The 23,176-nt window shown below is 40.3% G+C and overlaps 2 protein-coding genes across 6 annotated transcripts in view; one reads left to right on the top strand and one right to left on the bottom strand.

The window, feature by feature from the left end:
• LOC139368282 (kinesin family member 22) overlaps nt 1-18,254 on the bottom strand; it is a 41,476-nt gene extending 23,222 nt beyond the window's left edge. The window contains exons 1-7 of the mRNA XM_071107013.1: nt 17,880-18,254; nt 17,484-17,679; nt 17,157-17,284; nt 16,443-16,597; nt 15,888-16,097; nt 7,298-7,694; nt 4,918-5,035 (exon numbers count right to left, since the gene is read on the bottom strand). Coding sequence (XP_070963114.1) covers nt 4,918-5,035; nt 7,298-7,694; nt 15,888-16,097; nt 16,443-16,597; nt 17,157-17,284; nt 17,484-17,677 — 1,202 coding nt within the window. The 5' untranslated portion in view covers nt 17,678-17,679; nt 17,880-18,254. The remainder of the gene's footprint in view (nt 1-4,917; nt 5,036-7,297; nt 7,695-15,887; nt 16,098-16,442; nt 16,598-17,156; nt 17,285-17,483; nt 17,680-17,879) is intronic.
• A 25-nt stretch (nt 18,255-18,279) lies between these two features.
• LOC139368286 (PAXIP1 associated glutamate-rich protein 1) overlaps nt 18,280-23,176 on the top strand; it is a 29,357-nt gene continuing 24,460 nt past the window's right edge. The window contains exons 1-2 of one of the 5 annotated variants that reach the window (XM_071107024.1): nt 18,280-19,593; nt 21,071-21,257. In XM_071107024.1, the coding sequence (XP_070963125.1) occupies nt 19,591-19,593; nt 21,071-21,257 (190 nt within the window). In that variant the 5' untranslated portion in view covers nt 18,280-19,590. The remainder of the gene's footprint in view (nt 19,594-21,070; nt 21,258-23,176) is intronic. The other 4 variants (XM_071107026.1, XM_071107023.1, XM_071107025.1 and 1 more) reach the window with 4 other exon arrangements.

Here is a 23,176-nt window from a genome sequence, read left to right on the forward strand (position 1 = left end):
GTCTCTTTCTATAAGGGTCGCCAACAGGCACAGCAGTCAGTGGTGTTTGTTACAGGGAGAGAATTCCTTTCAGCACTAGCTACCAAATCCTGACCTACTGCACTGAGGCCAAAACCTGTTAAGATGCAGTCAGAGAGACGATATAGATAGATTTACAGTCATGTAGAAAGTACACCACCTGGAAAGTTTTTATTTTTTTATTATTATTGATTATTTTTTATTTATTTTTATTTTATTTATTTATTTTACATATTTTGACACATGGATAGTTGAGCTAAATTCCAACCACATTCATTGATAAAAAGTGACCCAATTTAACAAAACAAAAAAGTTAAAATAAACCAAAATGCAATTTTTTTTAAAGTTAGTACACCATCACATAAAATGGCTAAAATATGAAATCAGGTGCATCAAAATGTGGAAATGATTAGAAAATCAGATTAAGTTTAGAGGGTCCAGTCTTCCATAAAGACCAGAAACGTGGTCTGGTTTGGTCTCACCACACACCCATATGGTTAACATCATGCCAATCCGAGGCCCTCAGAATAAAGATTATTAATGCCCATGAGTTTAGGAGGGGCGAAAAATCAATTTCCAAGCAGTTCAAAGTACATCATTCCACTGTCTGATCATCTACAACCGGAGAAAACTCCAGACCACTGGCAATCTACCTAGGACAGGTCGTCCCGCCAAATTCTGCCCAAGAGCTGACCGAAAGATGATCATAGAAGTCTCTAAGAACTCCAGGGTAACATCAAGGGATCTAGAAACCTCTCTTGCCACTAATCAACGTCAAAGCAAATGAGTCAACTGTCAGAAAGAGACTGCACAAACTTGGCCTACAAGGGAGGCCAGGAAGAAGTCTCTGCTCTCAAAAAATAATATCAAGAAATGACTGACATTTGCCAGACAACACCTAGGTTAAGAGCAAAACTACTGGAACAATGTACTCTGGACAGATGAGTCAAAAGGTGGAGTTGTTTGGCCTCAATGCCAGATGACATGTTTGGCGAGAAAACGAAACGTGGCCTTTTGAAGAGAAGAACATCATACTAACCGTAAACCATGGAGGCGGTGGCATTACGGTTTGGGGATGCTTTGCTGCCTCAGTGATTGCAAGTTAGCTAGGCCCTGAGTCAACCATGAATCCCATATTGTACAATTGAGGAGAAATGTGAGGCCATCTGTCAAAAAGCTGAAGCCTGAAGCTGAACCAAAACATGGCTCATGCAACAACAGGACAATGATCCAAAACACACAAACAAAGCTACAACAGAATGGCTCAAAAAGAAGAAATGGTGGGTTAAAGCCCAGATTTCAATCCCGCCAATGCTGTTGGGAGGAGGGGGGGCTTTAAGTGGGCCGTGCATGCAAAAAAGCCCACAAACATGACACATTTGAAGCAGTACTGTAGAGAAGAGCAGGCAAAGATTCCTCCCAGTCGATGTGAGAGACTAATAGACAGTTACAAGAAACAGCTACATTAAGTTATTTCATCCAACGGGGCTACACCAGCTATCGAAGCTAGGGGTGTACTTATTTTGTCCACATTTCTGTAGATTGCAATATTTTATTCATGACCAAAGTAAATCTTTCAGTGTACATTTGTTAAATTAGGTTACCTTTATCTGTCAATAGTGTTGAAGTGAAGATTACATATCCATCTGTCCAAATATGTACCAAAAAAAAGACAACTTTCCAAGGGGGTACTTACTCACAGTCACTACCATGAGAGATTAGTTAGTCAGGTGGAAAAGTATGCACACTAACAATTCAATATTAAACTGATTATGGCAGTAGGTAGATTATGCAATAGTCCTGTAAAAACCGTACTGTGCTCATCTTAAAACAACGTAAGGTCAAATCGACGTAAGCATACGGCGATGAAAATACCTGGTTTTCTAAGATTTCTTTCGAATTATTAGGACATGTAAACATCTTAAAATCGGCATTCCAGCAGTGTATTTGATCTGCGCATGTGTGCTAGCACCAGCCGAGCGAATCTCTTTAGCGCGAGGGAAGTGTGTTCAGAAAACAACTGAATGTATGCGTCTTGAGTAATTTGTACATACAAATTATAAGTTAAGAATTCAAAATCAAATATGCTTCCCAAAAATAACATGTTTGCTATGGTAGAACATTTATTTTAATTGACCATTTTCTGTATTTATCAGACTGCCTGATTTCAGATGTGTCCATGTAAACAGGTAAACATCTTACAAAGCATGCAAATGTTTTAAATTGAACAAATCTGACTATGCACATAATCATTCATCTTGCAAAGCATGCAAATGTTTTAAATTGAACAACTATGGCAAATCTGACTATGCACATAATCATTCATCTTGCAAAGCATGCAAATGTTTTAAATTGAACAACTATGGCAAATCTGACTATGCACATAATCATATTATGAAATCCAATTGTTTTAGTAGCTACTATCTTGTCTCATCGCTACAACGGGCTCAGGAGAGACGAAGGTTGAAAGTCAAGCGTCCCCCGAAACACAACCCAACCAAGCCGCACTGCTTCTTAACATAGCGCGCATCAAACGCGCTATGTTAAAGACCGCGCACCTGGCAACCTTGTTTAGCGTGCCCTGCGCCCAGCCCACCACAGGAGTCGCTGGTGCGATGCCAAGCCCCCCCCCTAACCCGGACGACGCTAGGCCAATTGTGCGTCACCCCACGGACCTCCCGGTCGCGGCCGGTTACGACAGAGCCTGGGCGCGAACCCAGGGTCTCTGGTGGAACAGCTGGCGCTGCAGTACAGCTGTACTTTTAAAACCATTTAACCTTTATTTAACTAGGCAAGTCAGTTAACCTGTTGGATCTCTGGGGGCGCTATTTCATTTTTGGATAAAAAACGTTCCCGTTTTAAGCGCGATATTTTGTCACGAAAAGATGCTCGACTATGCATATTCTTGACCGTTTTGGAAAGAAAACACTCTGAAGTTTCAGAATCTGCAAAGATTTTGTCTGTAAGTGCCCCAGAACTCATTCTACAGGCGAAACCAAGATGATGCATCACCCAGGAATTAGCAGAATTTCTGAAGCTCTGTTTTCCATTGTCTCCTTATATGGCTGTGATTGCGCAAGGAATGAGCCTACACTTTCTGTCGTTCGCCCAAGGTCTTAGCAGCATTGTGACGTATTTGTAGGCATATCATTGGAAGATTGACCATAAGAGACTACATTTTCCAAGTGTCCGCCTGGTGTCCTGCGTCGAATTCGGTGCGCAATTGCCAGCTGCTTCCACTTTACCATTTGATTCAGGGGAGAAAGCATGTGTCCAAGAACGATGTATCAATGAAGAGATATGTGAAAAACACCTTGATGATTGATTCTAAACAGCGTTTGCCATGTTTTCAGTCGATATTATGGAGTTAATTTGGAAAAAAGTTCGCGTTTTGAGGACTGAATTTTCGGTTTTTTTTTGGTAGCCAAATGTGATGTATAAAACGGAGCTATTTCTAATACACAAAGAATCTTTTTGGAAAAACTGAGCATCTGCTATCCAACTGAGAGTATCCTCATTGAAAACATCAGAAGTTCTTCAAAGGTAAATGATTTTATTTGAAGGCTTTTATGTTTTTGTTGAAATGTTGCGTGCTGGATGCTAACGCTAATGCTAACGCTAAATCCTTTGTTTGCTAGCTACTGTTACACAAATTATTGTTTTCCTATGGTTGAGAAGCATATTTTGAAAATCTGAGATGACAGTTTTGTTTACAAAAGGCTAAGCTTGCGAGATGGCATATTTATTTCATTTCATTTGCGATTTTCATGAATAGTTAACGTTGCGTTATGGTAATGAGCTTGAGTCTGTATTCCTGATACCGGATCCGGTATGGGGAGTTCCAAGAGGTTAAGAACAAATTCTTATTTTCAATGACGGCCTAGGAACAGTGGGTTAACTGCCTGTTCAGGGGCAGAACGACAGATGTCAGTTTGGGGATTTGAACTTGCAACCTTCCGGTTACTAGTCCAACACTCTAACCACTAGGCTACCCTGCCGCCCCAACTTGAAGCATGGAGGTGGGGGTGTGATGGTGCTTTGCTGGTGACACGGTCTGTGATTCATTTTAAATTCAAGGCACACTTAACCAGCATGGCTACCAAAACATTCTGCAGCAATACACCATCCCAACTAGTTTGCACTTAGCGTGACTATCATTTGTTTGTCAACAGTACAATGACCCAACACACCTCCAGGCTGTGTAAGGGCTATTTGACCAAGGAGAGTGGAGTGCTGCATCAGATGACCTGGCCTCCACAATCACCTGACCTCAACCCAAATGAGATGTTTTGGGATGAGTTGGACCGCAGAGTAAAGACAAAGCAGCCAACAAGTGCTCAGCATATGTGGGAACTCAAGTCAAGACTGTTGGAAAAGCATTCCTCATTAAGCTGGTTGAGATAATACCAAGAGTGTGCAAAGCTGTCATCAAGGCAAATGGTGGCTACTTTAAACAAATCTGAAATATATTTTGATTTAACACTTTTTTTGTTATTCTACAATGTAGAAAATAGTAAAAATAAAGAAAAACCCTGGAATGAGTAGATGTGTCAACTTTTGACTGGTACTGTATGTATGTATAACACATTGATTAAACACTGGAATTACTTAAAGGCAAAGGAACATAACGATTACATATTAGGTATGGTGAACTGGGTCAGGTGTGTAAATTAAGGATGCAGTGATGTGGACATTGAGCCAATATTGATCATTCCTTGGCCATAATGACTAACACTGACAACAACATGTTTTTCTGTAATTCTCGGCTAATACGGAAATGAAGACTAATTGATTGTGAAACCCTATTTGCACAGTTAAGGTTGGTGTAGTTTGTTGGTATAGTTAATTTTTTTATGTAGGGAAGATATAGATTGTGTTGAATAGGGAAGGGCCTCCAACCTGTGTAGCTGTGCTGGGGGTGTAGAATCCTCCTGGCCGGTCTTCTTCACGTCTTTTAGCTTCTTTTTCTGGGGCTCACCGGACCGCCCAGCCTCCTGCTCCTCCCTGGACCTCTTCACTGCAGCACAGAGGGGGAGGGGGATATCAATGATATTACATAGCAAAATTAATGTTGCAAAATCCTGGAGCCTCATAAATAACCACTACGTAAATTTGTCACCAAGACTGGGCATGCAAAAAAATTTAGTTAAATGTTTCCCGTTTTAAAAATCAGACCCGTTGTAAAAACTTGCGCGTTAACGAGATTATAACTCGCCCATAAATTATACTTTTATAGTGACGACAATGCCCTTATTTGCTGTATATTTTGGACCTACAGGAATTAGAGTCAGTATCTAAAGGAAATAGTGAACTTGGAACTTAGGAGCACGTAAAACGTCAGCCATCCCCTCCGGCGCCATTCTACCAATGTCTTTGGGAGGTGTTTCTGAAAGACCAACAATTGCAAATTGTTGTGGACTTGTAAACAGACCATTTGAACGCAATAATGGTTTGCAGTAACTTTTTATGGAACCTAAATATGCTGCACTGCCCGCAAATTCTGAAATAGTGTATAGACACTATCTGAGTATACTACAGTAGACCTACTTACAGTGACAGCCGACACTTCAATGCAAAATAAACTGTTCACCTGTTAAATTTTACGGTGTGTTATAAACCACACTGCCTGTCAGATGAATATAGAAAAAACTAGAAATAATAGCCTATCTAATAGGCCCAATTAAATGATATGTGGAAGGTTGTTGTATGGCTACTTCGGAAATATAAACTCAACCGTCTCAACATAACCAGAAATGGTGAGGAATTTATTCTGCAATGGTTGATATACATTGGCAAGAAAAAGTATGTGAACCCTTTGGAATTACCTGGCTTTCTGCATAAATTGGTCATAAAATGTTATCTGATCTTCATCTAAGTCCCAACAATAGACAAACACAAAAATCTAATAACAAACAATTATACCTTATGTTTTCATTGAACACACCGTGTAAACATTCACAGTGCAGGGTGGGAAAAGTATGTGAACCCTTGGATTTAATAACTGGTTGACCCTCCTTTGGCAGCAATAACCTCAACCAAACGTTTTCTGTAGTTGCGGATCAGACCTGCACAACGGTCACGAGGAATTTTGGACCATTCCTCTTTACAAAATTGTTTCCGTTCAGCAATATTCTTGGAATGTCTGGTGTGAACTGCTCGAGGTCATGTTACAGCATCTCAATCGGGTTGAGGTCAGGCCAACCCAGAAGGCGCATTTTCTTCTATGTTTTGGGTTGTTGTCCTGTTGTATCACCCAACTTCTGTTGAGCTTCAATTGGCGGACAGAAACATTTTGCAGAAGAATATAAGGCTGAACTTGGGAATTAATTTTTCAGTCGATGATAGCAAGCTGTCCAAGACCTGAGGCAGCAAACAGCCCAAACCATGATGCTCCCTCCACCATACTGTACAGTTGGGATGATTTTTTGATGAGTTCTGTGCTTTTTTTCTCCGCACATAGTGTTGTGTTCCTTCCAAACACTCAAATGTAGTTTTATCTGTCCTCAGAATATTTCGCCAGTAGCGCTTTTGTGAACTTCCGACGTGCAGCAATGTTTTTTTGTAGCTTCCTCCGTGGTGTTCTCCCATGAACACCAACTCTTGTTTAGTGTTTTACGTATCGTAGACTCGTCAGAGATGTTCGCATGTTTGAGATCTGTGTAAGTCTTTAGCTGATTCGTCTTAACCTCATTCAGCATTTTGCGCTGTGCTCTTGTAGCCATCTTTGCAGGACAGCCACTCCTAGGGAGAGAAGCAACCGTGCTGAACTTTGTCCATTTATAGACAATTTGTCTTACCGTGAACTGATGAACATCAAGGCTTTTAGAGATACTTTTGTAACCCTTTCCTGCTTTATGCAAGTCAACAAATCTTAATCTTGGGTCTTCTGAGATGTATTTTGTTAGAGGCATGGTTCACATCAGGCAATGCTTCTTGTGAATAGCAGACTCACATTGTGAGTTTTTTATATTGCATTATATTTTATAACCAACATCAACAACCTCATCTCATTGATTGGACTCCAGGTTAGCTGACTCCAATTAGCTTTTGGAGAAGTCAATAGCCTAGATATTCACCATTTGTTCCTAACCTACACTGTGAATGTTTAAATTATTTATTCAAAATAGGAAAAAAGGGGCGAGTCATTTTGGCACCACAAGGTTCTTGTCAAAACTAGAATCCATCAAAATATATAATTGTGCTGTGCAATATTACTTGCTGCCTGCAATGAACGGGCCCATAATATAAATACCTCTGAATTTCATCGGCCCTTTCTCACCTTGTACAGATGGCACGGTCACCGTCTCCCGTATGAAGGGCTTGTTGACGATCTGCTTGGACTTGGCGGCAAAGTTGAGTGCTGTGAAGGTTTCAAAGTAGTATGTGTACTCGGGTGCGATGTTGGTAATCATGACCGAGTGGGACGAGCCGCCCAGCGAGTCCTGCAGAAGCCTCGTCAGCTTGCTGTCACGGTAGGGCACACGCCCGCCGCCGCCCGCGTTGAGCGAGTCCACCACCTTGCTGAGGGTGAAGAGGGAGAGGTTGATGGCACCGCTCTCCTTTAGGCGGATGCCCTCGTTGCCCGTACGCCGGTTGTCCTCCGAGCCAGCCAGGTCCACGAGGTAGAGCTTGCCTGTCTGCTGCCGGTGCGGGGGGTTGCGCTGTGTACGCACCACCTGGAGAGAGGCAGAAGAAATTATTAACTTGTATTTATTCAGGGAAGCTCAATTGAGACCAGATGTCTCATTTTCAATTGTGCCCTGAGGACATAAAATAAAATATAAAACTACAAGATACAATACGAAGTACACTAGATCAATCACAGCAATCAAACAAGTTATCAAAAGTCAATCAAAACAATTGCACACCTCATGAACTCATTTGTCAGAGTTTTAAACTGAGCAAATCCAAACATAATGCATTTTGTAAGCGATTCCAAAAATGTGGAGTGTTAAAACTAAAAGTGGATTTACCTAGTTCGGTAGAGACCCAAGGAACCTCAAGAGTTACCAAACCTGTTCACAGGGTTGCTTATGTCATGTTTTTATACTTTAAGAACTAAGTAAGGTAAGTGGGAAGCTTGTATAGTTTGGCAAACTAAAAAGGTAGTAATGAAGTGATCTACGGGTCTTTAATGACAACAAGCCAACTATCTGGCAACAGCTCTGGAGGACATTCCTGCAGTCAGCATGCCAATGGCACACTCCCTCAAACTTGAGACATCTGTGGCATGACAAAACTGCACATTTTAGAGTGGCCTATTATGGTCTCCAGCACAAGGTGCACCTGTGTAATGATCATAATGTTTAATCAGCCTCTTGATATGCCACACCCATCAGGTGGATGGGCCATCTTGGCAAAGGAGAAATTCTCACTAACAGGGATGTAAGGAAACTCGTGCACAACATTTGAAATAAGCTTTTTGTGCACATGGAACATTTCTCGGATCTGTTATTTCAGTGCCTTTAAGACCAACACTTTACATGTTGAGTTTATTATTTTGTTCAGTGTAGTTACTCCTTAACACTAACCTAATTGACAAAGTGAAAAGAAAGAACCCTGTACAGAATAAAAAATATTCCAAAACATGCAATAAGGCACTAAAGTAAAACTTCAAATAATGTGTCAAAGAAATGAAGTTCATGTCCTGAATATGAAGAGTTATGTTTGGGGCAAATCCAACACATCACTAAGTACCGCTCCTCATATGGGTATGCTTGTCATCAGCAAGGACTAGGGAGGTTTTTTTTAGGATAGAAAGAAACTGAATATAGCTAAGCACAGCCAATATCCTAGAGGAAAACCTGGTTCAGTCTGCTTTCCAACAGACATTTGGAAACAAACTCACCTTTCAGCAGGACAATATCCTAAAACACAAGGCCAAATACGCACTGGAATGGCTTACCAAGACGACATTGAATGTTCCTGGGTAGCATAGTTACAGTTTTGACATAAAATTGACAAGACTTGAAAATTGCTGTCTAGCAATGATCACCAACCAACTTGACAGAGCTTGAAAAACGTTTAAAATAAAATTATTGTATAATCCAGGTGTGCAAAGTGCTTAGAGGGTTACCTAGAAAGACTCACAGCTGTAATCGCTACCAAATGTGATTCTAACACTCAGGGGTTTGAAAACTTATATAATCAAGATAGTGTTTTCTTTTTCATACATAAAAAAAAAAAAAAAAGAAACAATGTTAAAATGTTACATTTTTCTTCCATTTTGACATGAGTATTTTGTGTAGATCATGGAAAAAAAAGCTAATTAAATCCCACTTTGTAATAAAATGCGGAATAAGTCAAGGGGTGTGAATACTTTCTGAAGGCACTAAGTTTTAAACCAACTTTTTGTAAGGTAACAAAGTCAGATCACAGCTCTAACATAGCCTGGTCAACAGTTTGGGCAATGGCAATAGCATAGATAAGTGTCATCAATATTATAAACAGATAGACAAATATTATTCATATAAATAGTGAAGAGAACACGTCGCAATACCAATCCCAGCGTTACACCTTTTGTAATATACCTGAAACTAGACTTCGGTTTACACCATCAGAAATCACATAATGTGTCTTATCTGACAGACAGGCTTCAGTTTGAGAACTGATCTAGGGCTATTTCAGTCAGCCTTTGAATGAGAATGTAATGGTCAAGAGTGTCAAATACCTTGGAAATGTCTATAAATAAGGCAGCACAATGGTTTTCATGATCTAAGCAATTTAACACATCTAGAACAAGCGTAGCAGCTGAAACGGTACCATGACCAGGTCTAAAACCAGACTGGTGCACATTTAGAATAGGACGAGAAAAAAAAAAAAAAAAAAAAACATTAGCTGAGAGTTGGGCAGGGATTCTAAAACTTTGGAAAGCCAAGATAAATACGGTTCATTTATCTAAGTCAGAAGGATCACCTCCTTTGTGTAGGGGAGGACATGTTCAGCTTTCCAGATCGTAGGAACAACACCAGAAACAACTCTCAAGTTAAAGATATAGGTTAACGATTCTGCAATAAGTGGGGCAGAGAGGTGCATGGCACATATATGATGTACTAAAATGGTTGAAATAAAAATAGTGAATGTGTATGTGTATAAAATAGTGAATGTGTATATTTATTTAGTCACTTTCGAGGTGAATAAAGGACTCCCTCTACTGGAATTAGAAGAATTTCCAGAAACTATTCTTTGAAATAGATGGCCTATCATTTTTCTTAGTTTTATTTTATACGACGCATGCTTATCTGCTACCTGACCCCGACACCAAACATTGGGTTAGGGACGGGTAGGGCCTGTTTCTGCATCAATAGGTATCGCTAACATTTTGAAGCTGAGCCATTTGCTTGATTTGCTGCGCAGTACAGTGATATCTGACTAAGATCATAACATGGTGTCAGAAGTGCTTCAACCTCGTCAAATACAACACAGGAGAGATTATTTCTCAGAAAATATGGTTCCTTGAGTTTTGTCAGAGTTTAGAGTGACGAAAGGTGCCAACTGCTCTCGAATGTCTCATCATTGAGCAGAGCAGCCCAAGCAGAGCTATGGATACTCACAGAAACAGAGCCGCCATGAGCAGAGTGTGACTGACAGAGAGGAACAGCTAATGGATTTACCAACAAAGTTATTTCGTATTTCGGGCAGGGCCTTAAATTTGGCAGAAGCAATTGGGCCTGGGTAGGTAGGTCCTGAACATTGCGGGCATGGGTAGGGCTTAAAATGAATGTCCATGCAGGGCTCTGATTTGCAACAATGTTAGAGAAGTGAAACAATTTTAGGGCCTGATCCGAGTCAGAGATCGATGGCAATGCCCCAGTCACACAACCCCAGATCAGACATGAAATTATGCTCATTAAAATCCCTAAAATGTCTTTGTAATAATGCATGGATGGTATTTAGGTTGCTTAACATCTCTTATGCAGGTAATGGGACACTGGTCACTGAGCTCATTAGCAAAAATTATATGGATGTAAGGACTCACCAACACGCATCGATCCCCGATTCTTCAGCCAGAAAATCTATTTAAACATCACCATTAACATATTCACTCATTTTGCTTATATTACTTTCCATCCTCCTAAAATAAGCTACAGTTGACAACAATTGCGTTCTCTCATTCAGTGTCAAATTAAGCATGCAACTGTGTTGACAGTCATTGATCTACAAGTAATTTTACATAGCGAACAACCCCAGGGAATATCAGTAGCCTGCCTAATCAGACCGCGCACTGCGCCCAACGCGAAGTAGGCAGCCTGTTCCTGATCTTGCACGTCTGTGGCACCTTTAACATTCAAATGCTAAAATGGTTTCCGTGACATCAGGCTTTATTAGTTGAGTGACAACCTACAGTACCAGTCAAAAGTTTGGACTCATTCAAGGGTTTTTCTATATTTTTTTACTATTTTCTACACTGTAGAATAATAGTGAAGACATCAAAATTATGAAATAACACAGATGGAATCATGTAGTAAACAAAAAGTGTTAAACAGATCAAAATATATTATATATATATATATATATATATATATTTGAGATTCTTCAAAGTAGCTACCCTTTGCAAACATTTTTTTTTTAAGTTTTACTTTGTCATTATGAGGTATTGTGTTTAGGTTTATGAGGGAAAAAAACAATGTAATGAAATTTAGAATAAGGCTGTAACGAAATGTGAAGAAAGTCAAGCGGTCTGAATACTTTCCGAATGCACTGTATCTCGATTATTTTTTCTTCTTCCCCGAAATAAAAAAGACAATTAAAATAGGTGTTTTCTTCGTTAAAATGAAGAAATAAATAATGCCACTTGTCTTTCTGTATCAATTAAGCCTATATGTGCAAAATAAACAAATGAACACCATTACTTGCCAGGCTGTCATTGAACATAAGATTTTTTAAATATGAAAACATGCCTCATGTATCCCTGAAAATGTGCAAAATAAAACATATACTACATTTCTGTCAAACAAAAGAATATTCTACTTTGCTCCTATAGGTTTCTGGAGAGGAACTCAAGCCTGTCGACCGACTCTGGCTTGAGGCATGCCCTATGGCATGTTACAATGTTTCCACCTGTGCTGAAGACCCTATCTGAAGGGGCACTTGTAGCAGGAATGCATAGGTACTTCTTTTTGCAAGATCGCTCAGTCTTGGGAAGTTGGCCTTATGAAGCTTCCACCACTCAAGCGAGTCCGTGTCTGGGTCTGTGTCAGAGGACATCAATTAGCTTGACAGCTCAGTTTTGATGGTGTCATCCTCTGACTGGGAGGCAGACATTATGGTCTTCTTGAAGATGCAAGTATTTTCTTGCTCTTCTTAGCCACAGGTTCAGCTTCTAGGCGCACATGCAGAGCTGTGGCAGGCTGAGGTGTGCTCTTCTCAGCTAGCAGAGACTGGAGCTCCAAAACAGCTCTTTGTTTGATGCCCTCAACCTTGTCGTCTGCTATGTATTTTCTCCTGGACCGGGGATCCGGTTCTGCTTCTACACCTGCATTGCTTGCTGTTTGGGGTTTTAGGCTCGGTTTCTGTACAGCACTTTGACATCAGCTGATGCAAGAAGGGCTTTATAACTACATTTGATTGATTGAATGAAGACATATCCAGGTGGTCATCTGTGGCAGGGTCATCGTACTTGTCATTTAGATACTCCAGTGTGGTGCTCTTGGTTTGCTTTGCGAGACTGTTCTCACCCTCCTCTGGCTGCAGGTGGTGTTGAACAGATGCAGCACAGGTTTACCAGACAGCACATCAGTGAATTCTTGTAGTGGGCTTATGGCTTTGTTCACTGACTCCAAAACGTTGATATACTGCCAGCTGGGCACCAGGTGCCTGCTTTTCTTCTCGGAGCCCATGACCCGTGCTATGGCCTTCTCCTGCTCCAGGACTCGTTCAATCATCTTCTGTCTTGAACCCCACCTGGTTAGGACTCTGAGTTGCTAGATTGAGCACAGCCTGTACCAAAACCATATCTCTGCTATTTTTGACGCTGATGACAACCTTTTTGCATACCCCGATGGCACGGTCAATCCGAGGGTCTTTCAAACCATTCTCTGTATATTTTTTTTTTAAGAAACAAAAATAATATTTAGAATGGCAACATTTTTAGTAATGTAACAAATACAGCATTCCCACCCATCGTGATGTAACAGGTTTTGATAGGCCTTATTTCTATTTGACAAAAAACATATTGGCAAAAACTTTTCACCCTGTATAGTACTACTACTACATTGTTTGGGAATGTTTGACCATTGTAGCTGTTTGCACAGGCCTATGTGTTCACATATTTAATTGTTTTGATTGAAAAGATATCAAATCAATTACATTTAGTCCATATTGTTGTTATTTTTTAAACATGCCTGTGGTTAATTTTCTATTGGATTGGTAGAATTACAACAAGCTACAAAGGTAAATTATTATTATAATTAAAAATAATAATAATTCTACAGCTGGTCTGAAGATTCATTTTTTGAATGCATTTTCATTATCCAATGTCACACTTAACGATAGCGAGGGGGAGCCTGTGTTCAAAGCACTGCAGACGGGTCCACTTGTTCAAGCGCAATGCTTTTATCATGCACACCGTTTGTCTTCGCTCAGCTTCCATGCCAGTGTGTCTTCGAGACCCGGGGCTATTATTTCACCCGTATGGTCATCGGGGAAGTATGATGTCTAGAGGCACACATTTAGCAATGTCCATTCTTCATCTATATACTGGACTGTCAAGCTTAGATATGGCTCCAACGTTCTGCTCGACCATAGAGCGGCTGTGGTGGAAAAGTATGACACATTACACCACTGCGAAAGAGTCACAGAGAAGCTGGCTAAAGTAGTACTTTAAATCATTTTTACTTAAGTACTATGTACTTTACTATTTATATTTTCTGACAACTTTTACTTCACTACATTCCTAAAGAAAACAAATGTACTTTTTTTTCTTCCCCCTGACAATCAAAAGCAGGGCAGGAAAATGGTCACATTCACACACTTATCAAGAAAGCATTCTGGACATCTCTACTTACTAAACACACGTGCTTCATTTGTAAATTACTTTTACTCAAGTATGATAAATTGAGTACTTTATCCCCACCACTGCTCTTTCGCAGGTAGCAATGTATAACCGTGGCAATGCTTCTTCCGCAAAATACTTGCGGCTTGGTAGCTGATATTTGGGGTCAATTGTGTTTAGCAGCTTTTTGAAGCCAGCCTTTTCCACTGTATAGATGGGGATCATATATTTTGCTATGTGATAAATCTCCTTCCACCTCAAACTCTTGTTATATGGAATGACATTTGAAAATTCTGTGGCTATGGTATATTGTCTTTTACCAGACGTTTTGGGAGTGGGACAACTGGAAGCATCAGCATTGTGTAGTTGCACATATTCCTCCCATTCCACTGAGTGGTTCTGTCTCAGGTGCTGGAAGAGGTTATTTGTGCTGCCACATCAGGTGGCAATTGTCTTGAGACACACTTTGCACAGGACATTGATTTGCTGAACATCGGACCTCAAACCCAAACCACTTCCATATGACAGAACAAACATTGCTACCCTTGGGAATGATTTCATTCTCACGAGAGGCTGAGCTGGCTACCTCATTGTCCATTTTGATAGAACGTCTGCCGCTACACTTCATGGGCATGGTTACAACTTGGGAAAGGTTGTCCAGGATTGTTGTTTGTGTGCTGTGACGCCGTTGGTTCATGGTTCGGTTCACTATGGGCTGACAGACGGCGAGATGCTGCATTTGCCAGCGTTATAATGTAACCCCTTGTAAAAACAACAAAACCTATATTCTTGTGATAGTCATTTGGCATATCGCACAAAAACAAATTTGAATTAATCAAATTAAATCGATATATCGCCCAGCCCTAGTTTCATGTGACAGAGGAAAATATTAGTTTGAAATTAAGTCAGAAAGAGAGGAGATGCATCAACTAGCATGGGTTATTAATATGAGCTATATGAATTATAAACATACGTTTCAAAATGCTGAGCACCTCCGCTCAGATTCAAAGTGGTTGACGTGTTGAGAGCAAAAGGTACTCTCCTTCACCCTCCGGTTTTGTGACCATTTGATCTGAACGAACTGTGTCTCGAGTATACCGACAGAATCAAGCCTTTAGACATTCATGTTAATTATCTTTCATTATATTTGTCAAATTTATGTAATTCTTAAAGTTTGACTACATTTTCTGGCGCCTTCATGTCAGCATCGGTTTGTACATGAGACTGTAGCCAATATGCACGTAGACTACATGGAAAAACAGATTTGAATATTATTCCAATGTTTGTCTCTCTGATCCAATTCTGATTGGAGTAATTGTTTGATTGGTGATCAATTTTTTTTTGTTACTTGTTCTGGACAAGATGAGACAGGCGTTAAGGCTGAGCCGTGATGCACTCTTGAAAATTGCGTTTTATTGGAATAAAATTAAGCTACCGGAGGCAACTCTCATCTGGCTATAGGCTACCTGCTGAACAGGGCCAACAATAGATTTTATTTTGATTCTTCAGGTTCACCGTCAGCAATAGTTTTGCTTTAGGCTAAACAATCAGTGTATATTGTCATCTTGAAAAATAGAGGGTGAAATTGATCATTTCAATTTTGAAAACAATACATTTCGTGCTCCATCTATGGCTCTGCTACAGAGATATCTAAATCTGTGTTCAGACTGCTAAATATGAGTTGCCTTATTCACTAGCCACACGGACGGTGCTATTAAAGACAGAGGTCTTTACCTCTCCGAGATTGTCCCAACAGGCATAGCAGCAGGAACCAGAGGGATGCTTTATGTAAATCTATCCATGTCATGTTATGCATCTAATACTAAGTCATTCATGGGAAATATATAAACCTATGGGAGTCAGAGTGTGTAGAAACCTTGATGAGTAGAATGGCGTGGCTGCGGCTGGAGCGCTGGTTGAGCTTGGTGGAGGCCGTGGTGCGGTTGAGGCTGGCAGGGATGAAATGAGAGTGGAAGTTGGAGAAGGAGGAGAGGGGCGTGTGGGTCAGGCCCGGGATGAAGATGTTCCTGTCCTTGTTCTCTCGGATGGGCAGATCCTGAGCACTGGGGGACAACAGGTCCAGCACCTGGAACAGGGAAGGAGGCAGGGACCGACCATGAGATGTAAAAACACTGCCAAAAAAAGTCTCAATACAATAAAACCAAATCATTGATTCAACATTCGTTTCACTTTCTATTCTTTGTGTCCACCTCATTCTCAAAAATGCATTGGAGGAGAGGATCTAAGGTCCCTCCCCTCTGACTTTCTCCCCTGATTTGTTTTGAGGAGGCGAGGAATGAAAAATTGATTAAGGACATATTTGCAAACACATGAAAGCACTCACAATGCATCACAATAAATACCAGCAACAATTATAACCAAACAAAACAGCTAAGCATATTTCATAAAACATCAGACCACCCAGTCCTACCTTCTCGTTGTATATTTCCAGGTAGGACATGCCGATGCTGTAGTCCCAGCCTTCGTGCTCCCTCTCCTTGGCTTTCACCAGGTTGAAGACACCTCGGACCGCCCGTGGGATCACCCCTGGCTGTTCTTGACTGCCCAGCATAGTGTGGGTCTTCCCTGGGTGAGGAGATAGAGGAGCAGGCGGTTGGTGCTGGCTGGTGGATAATGGAGTTTTCTAGCATGCTTCCAGATATAAAAAACTGCTGCTAACCACTCTTGTTGAGCCATTTACTGATAATGCAAATTAGGGCAGTGGGTTTCAAGCCGTGATCCGCGGGCAGTACAGAATGCATTAATTATTTAAAATATATTTTCCCAATTTGTAATAAGATGCCTTTAATATGTTATGTTCACTGCTAAAACGGACCCGAAATTTGACCCGTTTTTTTTTTGCAACTTATGACTGATTTGGTGGTCCCTGTAAAGGCTGGGAACCGTTGCATTAGGGTATACTCAAAGCTGCACATACGCACAGCGCTGATAAGCAGCTCTAGAAACATCAATGATATAAATAAGATGGAAGAGCAAAAGAATGCAGTGGAAGGACGTATAGGGCCAATCTTATGAGCGTGAAAGTACTGATGCTTAACCTGAACTCAGTCCGTGGCAGTAACTCATTGACAATACCTTGTATCGCCCTCAAAGGAATACATAAAAGGAGAGCCCTTTGACATACCAGCTCCTGTTGGGCCGTAGGCAAAGACGCTGGCGTTCTGTCCTTTCAGTAGGTGGGGCAGAATGGGCTTCACTGAGGAGAGGAACACCTCCTGTTGAGTTGTCTCCTCACCGTGGAAGACATCAAACCTGAAACCCACCACAGAATTTTAAGGGACACAGTCTGTTGCCTGTGGTATTATGTGCCACACACTAAAGGAAGCAAGTGATCTGGTCACCAAACACACCGTCTTCTATGTTCAACCACATTTGTTTTAATCAAGTATTAAAATAAAACTGGCATGTGATGACTAAAGGTTGATATTGTATCAGGCAAAAAGCCACTGACTGGTATTGCAGAGTCTCTGTGGCGTTCCTCCAGTTGATTATCTCCAGGGTCTTCGTATCCAGTCTTCTTACGCAGGCCCCCTCACCCTTCTGGTCCTGCATGTGCATGTAAGGCCGTAGGCGCACCGCAACCCGAACCCTGGCTGTCTGTTTGGTTCCTCTCGCAACGTCCTCAGCCACGCGCTGGGCCGCCATGTCTATGAAACAAGAAATTACCTTTACTTAGCTAGAAACTGACAATGAGAGTCCAATAAACACGGGTTAGCCAGCTAATGTTAGCTAGCAAACAAGCTCGAAACACATAGGGTGGCAGGCAGACCGCTGGATCTTTGTTGTTAGATGTCGTTAGCCAGTTCAGTTGTCGAGAATCTAAAGCGAATAAAACACTCAACCTTACCGAAAGTTTTCTCCTGTTCACTATAAAATGTGGTTTGTATAAAAAAAAGTTCAAGATGTTTGCTAAAGTAAATGATGCCAGAATTTGTTGATAAAAAAAAGAAAGACTTAAACGATCGTAAAATGGCCTTTCGCCCAATATTTTCAAACGATAAAGCACAGGGGCCGTAACCAAACTGAGCCAATCGGCACTCTTGGTCGTATGACCTATGACGTACACTTCCTCCACCACTTCCTCATTCCAAAAATTAAATTGTCAAAATCACGCAAATGTTGAAATTTACAAGTAAGCAATATAATATAAATTTGTTCGATTTGAATATTGTTACACGAAATCATGAAGCTTGGAAATTGATAATTATTTCTGGGTGCATATGGGTTCCCTACGCCCCGCCCCCGCTGTCTGTGTCTCGTTTCTCCAGAAAATGGCGCTGTGTTTACGTCTGTGTGTCTCCCATCTGCTTAGTTTTGAATGTTTAGACTTTTGATGCATTTATCAATTACTAACTGGTAGGATAATTTGCGTTGTCTACCCGATCTATCTGCGAAAACAACCTGACAATTGGATTAAGGTAGCAAACGCAATATCTTGCAATAGTTTCTTACAGTGACAATTGCAATGCATGTTTCTGCTCACTAACATATAGTTAGTTAGCTGACTAAACTCCACTCCATGGTGAAGGAAGTTCATGATGAACTCCACCAAAGGAGTGAAGCAGAGACCAGGCTTTGTGGAATTCAGCTCCGACCACACCGATTCGCCCAAGGTCAATGCTTTAAACGTGTTTAATTCTGAAACGCTTAATTTACATATATTTGTCCACAGTGTAGTTGCATGGTTTTGTTTGTTTGCTGAGATTCAAACTTTATCAATTTGCTCATTACTGTTGATCTAAGATGGCAACTCATCGCATGTGCCAGTTGAATCTCAACAAGGAAACCAGCCTGTGGTTGTATTTGATTAACGTTTATTGAAAAAGTATGGATTTCAGCAAACAAAAAAAGGCAGGCAACTACAGAGGACACACAAGTACAAGGTACATGTTTCGTAATTCAATTATTTTGAAGTATTGACCTTAGGCAAATCGATTGTAGTCGGACTTGAATTCCACAAATCCTGGTCTCTGCTCCACTCCTTTGGTGGAGTTCATCAGAAACGTCTTCACCATGGAGTGGAGTTTAGTCAGCTAGCATATAGCTAGCTGACTTTAATAACATGTAATGTGTAGCTAGGCTAAAAGTAGGCAAAAAACATATTTTCACGATTTCACTATCATCCAAATCTATCAATAATATCATGTTTTTTGGCTTATTCAGTCGTTTTTACCTGATTTAAGTAGAATTCTGTCCAAATGAATAATCAATATGTTGAAATACATTGATATGTTGAAGACCAAGACATAAAAAAAATACTCTCTATACACATGTCAGATGTGTGTTCAGCTTACTTGTATTTTGCTAAATTAGTACATTTAAAACTGCCCATTCACTAATATTTGCCAAGCGGTCACTCCAGACTGAAATTGATGAGCTTGTTTTACTGTAACTAATAGTGCACACGCAAATTAATCAACCACATCGATATTGTATTGAAATCAATGGAACTTGGAAAATACCCGTGGCAACATGTCCCGTTTAAACTCTTCTAAGAGACAAACCTCAAACTTCGGTATTCTACATATACGAGTCCATAAGTATTCAACCTCTTTGTTATGGTAAGCCTAAATACGTTCAGGAGTAAAAATGTGCTCAACAAATCATAATAAGTTGCATGGACTCACTCTGTGTGCAATAGTGTTTAACATGATTTTTTTAATGGGTACCTCATGTCAGTACCCTACACATACAAGTATCTGTAAGGTCCCTCAGTTGAGCAGTGAATTTTAAAAACAGATTCGACCACCATTAATTACACTTTGGATTGGTTTATCAAAACACCCAGTCATTAAAGATACAGGCGTCCTTCCTAACTTAGTTGCAAAAGAGGAAGGAAACCACTCAGGGATTTCACCATGAGGCCAACGGTGACTTTAAATTGTAATGACTGGGTGTTTGGATACACCAATCCAAAGTGTAATTAAGAACTTCACCATGCTCAAAGGGATATTCAGCTTTTTTTATTTACATTTTTTTTATTTTACAGAGTTTAATTAATGACTGTGATAGGAGAACTGAGAATGGATCAACAGCATTGTAGTTACTTCACAATATTAACCTAAATTATATTGTGAAAAGAAGGAAGCTTGTATAGAATAAAAATATTCCAAAACATGCATCCTGTTTGAGACAAGTAATCGTAGCAAGTAATACTATGTGGCAAAGCAATTAACTTTTTTGTCCTGAATACAAAGTGTTATGTTTGGGGCATATACAACACATTACTGAGTACTGCTCTCCATATTTTCATGCACGGTGGTGGCTGCATCATGTTATGGGTATGCTTGTAATCATTATGGGTGTTCAGGATTTTTTTTTAAATGTAAAAAATGTAATGGAGCTAAGCACGGGAGAAAACCTGGTTCAGTCTGCTTTCCACCAGACAGTGGGAGATTCAAAACATTTTTTTTAGCAGAACAATAACCTTAAACACAAGGCCAAATCTAAGCTGGAGTTTCTTACCAATAAGACAGTGAATGTTCCTGAGTGGCCGAGTTACAGTTTTTACTTAAATCTACGGCAACCTGAAAATGGTTGTCTAGCAATGATCAACAATCAATTTGACAGAGCTTGAAGAATTTTGGGCAAAAAATAATGGGCAAATGTTGCACAATCCAGGTGTGGAGACTTACCCAGAAAGACTCACTGCTGTAATCGCTGTCAAAGATGCCTTTTTTGTTGTTGAAATAAGTCAAGGGGTATGAATACCTTCTGAAGGCACTGTATATTTAGTCTTGTCCGCATCAAGGATTAGTTTTAAACCAACATTTTGTAAGGTAACATGTATTACCTTAGCCATGGAGACAGTTTTAAAAGAGTTCATCAACAGAATATAACAGGCTAAATGTTCAGCGTCCATGTAATAGCCAGGCTTTTTTTCTGACCCGAAATTTCTCCATAAGCTGTGTTGAAAGACACATTCTCAACATAGATCATGTTTTTTTATATGCATGTCTTCTGTACTAGGAGTGGGTTTGTAGTAAACATTACTGTTACTGGTGCTAACATGTAACTCAACGCAAACTCTCTCTCTAGCATAGTAGCAACAACAAGATGATGCAGGCTGCAGAGGCTACAACAGACTCCTCACTGAGAGAGGGAATAGAGGTGCTCGGAGTGGGGGACACTGAGAAAACCACTGGTAGGGAAGAGGAAGATGACAAAGACGGGACAGATGTGGCAGCTGCAAAAGCAGAGGAGACCAAATCAGAGGATGCAAAAGGTAGGCCCCTCTGTGGTAATGCTAACTACACTTACAACTTTATGGGAAGAAAGAAGCCTCTACCTAGCTAGCTGCTTTAAGTCCTAAGTGTCCTCAATGGGCTCTATTTTCAGCTAGCGTTAAGCCAGCGCAATTGTGAAACGCACGCTTGTTTGCAATTTCGACCTGTTAAAGCCTGCGTTCTTCTATATTCAAACCCTAGCACCAAGATTGGTAATTTACCTGTCTTATATGAGCTCGCTTGTGCTGTGGTGGGAGGGGTGTCAATAGCTGAGGTGTGTTCTTAAAAAGGTGCGCCAAAGTTTTCAGTATGTGCTGGTGTGGCTATTTAAGACTAACCGAAAGCTGGTCTTAGCAGTAACAAGGTTTGTGAGGACAGGATTTTGACAACGAAAGTCCAGCCTATCCAGCCGTGGTGCACAGTGCCCATATGCACATGGAACAAGAGAGGTGTGCTTTTTGTGGCCGTAAACCTCGTATTTAGAAACATATATATATTTTTTTATAGCCTCCTCAGTGAAGGCAGTTTTTTTTGTCATGCCCAATGCATTCCCCAGGTAGTCAAGACTATCAATAAAAGGTTTGGCTCGTGAGACCGCTTTGAAATAAATCTTAATCACCAAGGCTTTATTAAAAGATGAATTGTGGTAGCAGCAAAACAGTGAGCGGACATCCCCTTTTTATCTACTTAGGCTATTACATTATTTTATCCAGCTCCTTTTATTATTTTGGATGTGCATAAAAACCCTTCGGTAGGCTATATGCCCATCATGGAACGAGAGTTGAGATAATCCGGTGACACTCGTATTTAGAAACATTTAAGTTATTTTCCTGTAACAATTGCTTGTGTCTGGTGTTTTTCTTATCCTGGCCATGCATTAGCCAAGTAGTCTATCCATAAGAGGTTTTTAAATGGTCTACATGTGAGGCTTTTGCCAACATGCTTTTGCATTATTCACAATTCACATAGACCTACCTTCAATGCTTACTCCATTTAGCTTGAATACCTCCCCATATTTCCAAAGAGCGCCTCTTGTCCAGCTACCAAAGACGCGGTCCTCCAAACGTAGGCTGTTAACATTTTTCAGTCCATTAACGCCATATGAATGGCAGGCCTAGGATATATCTTGCTTATTGAGAATGTGCCTCACACATAGAATTCCATCTAGTGTTTTTTTTATTTGAGAAGTGCGATGCGTGAAGGCCTACACTCGTTAAAGCCAGTTACAATGTTGACTGTCAACACTCCAAACATATTGCGCAAACGCCAGATTTTTTGTTGTTGTAAACTGTCGCTTATGTTATTTAATCCCTTACACTCGTGGGAATTGGCCTATATAGATAAGGCTAAATTGAGATCTTTCTTTCAGAAGAAATATGGAAATGCATAACCATGGTAGCAAATAAAAGGGAACAGTTTGGAGATTATGTGACAGTTATTAGACTAAAGGTGAGGACACAACAGTTCACCTGACAGAAGACTGAATCCGAACATTACACTACATTTACTGTACTTTTCACCTCATTTTGTTGATAACAAAATCTGAAAATACTCTATATACATTCAGTAGCATAACGAGCAAATTTGGAGTAGGTGCAACAAGGTTTTGAGTGTGTACAGTTTAGTAATTTGAATGCACTTTTATGAATCAAAGAAGTGTCTTCAACTATAAGGCCCTTTTTTTCAGCTCTCCTAGCTGTGCGGTTGAGGAAGTATTAGAAAGCACACTTGTAGACGTTTTGTTTGGAACACAACCCTGCATCTCCGCCTTTACACAATGTACTGTTGTTGTTTACGCAATCCAAAAGCGGTCCATTATCTGGGTCAGGTGGGTATAATTTGAAAGCTTGTTCTATTAACAACATGACTAGCTAAATTATAAAATACGATATTACAGTGTTAGGCTTTCATTAGGTAA

This window comes from Oncorhynchus clarkii, chromosome 16, assembly GCF_045791955.1.
Source record: "Oncorhynchus clarkii lewisi isolate Uvic-CL-2024 chromosome 16, UVic_Ocla_1.0, whole genome shotgun sequence".
In the NCBI taxonomy this organism is placed as follows: Eukaryota; Metazoa; Chordata; class Actinopteri; order Salmoniformes; family Salmonidae; genus Oncorhynchus; species Oncorhynchus clarkii.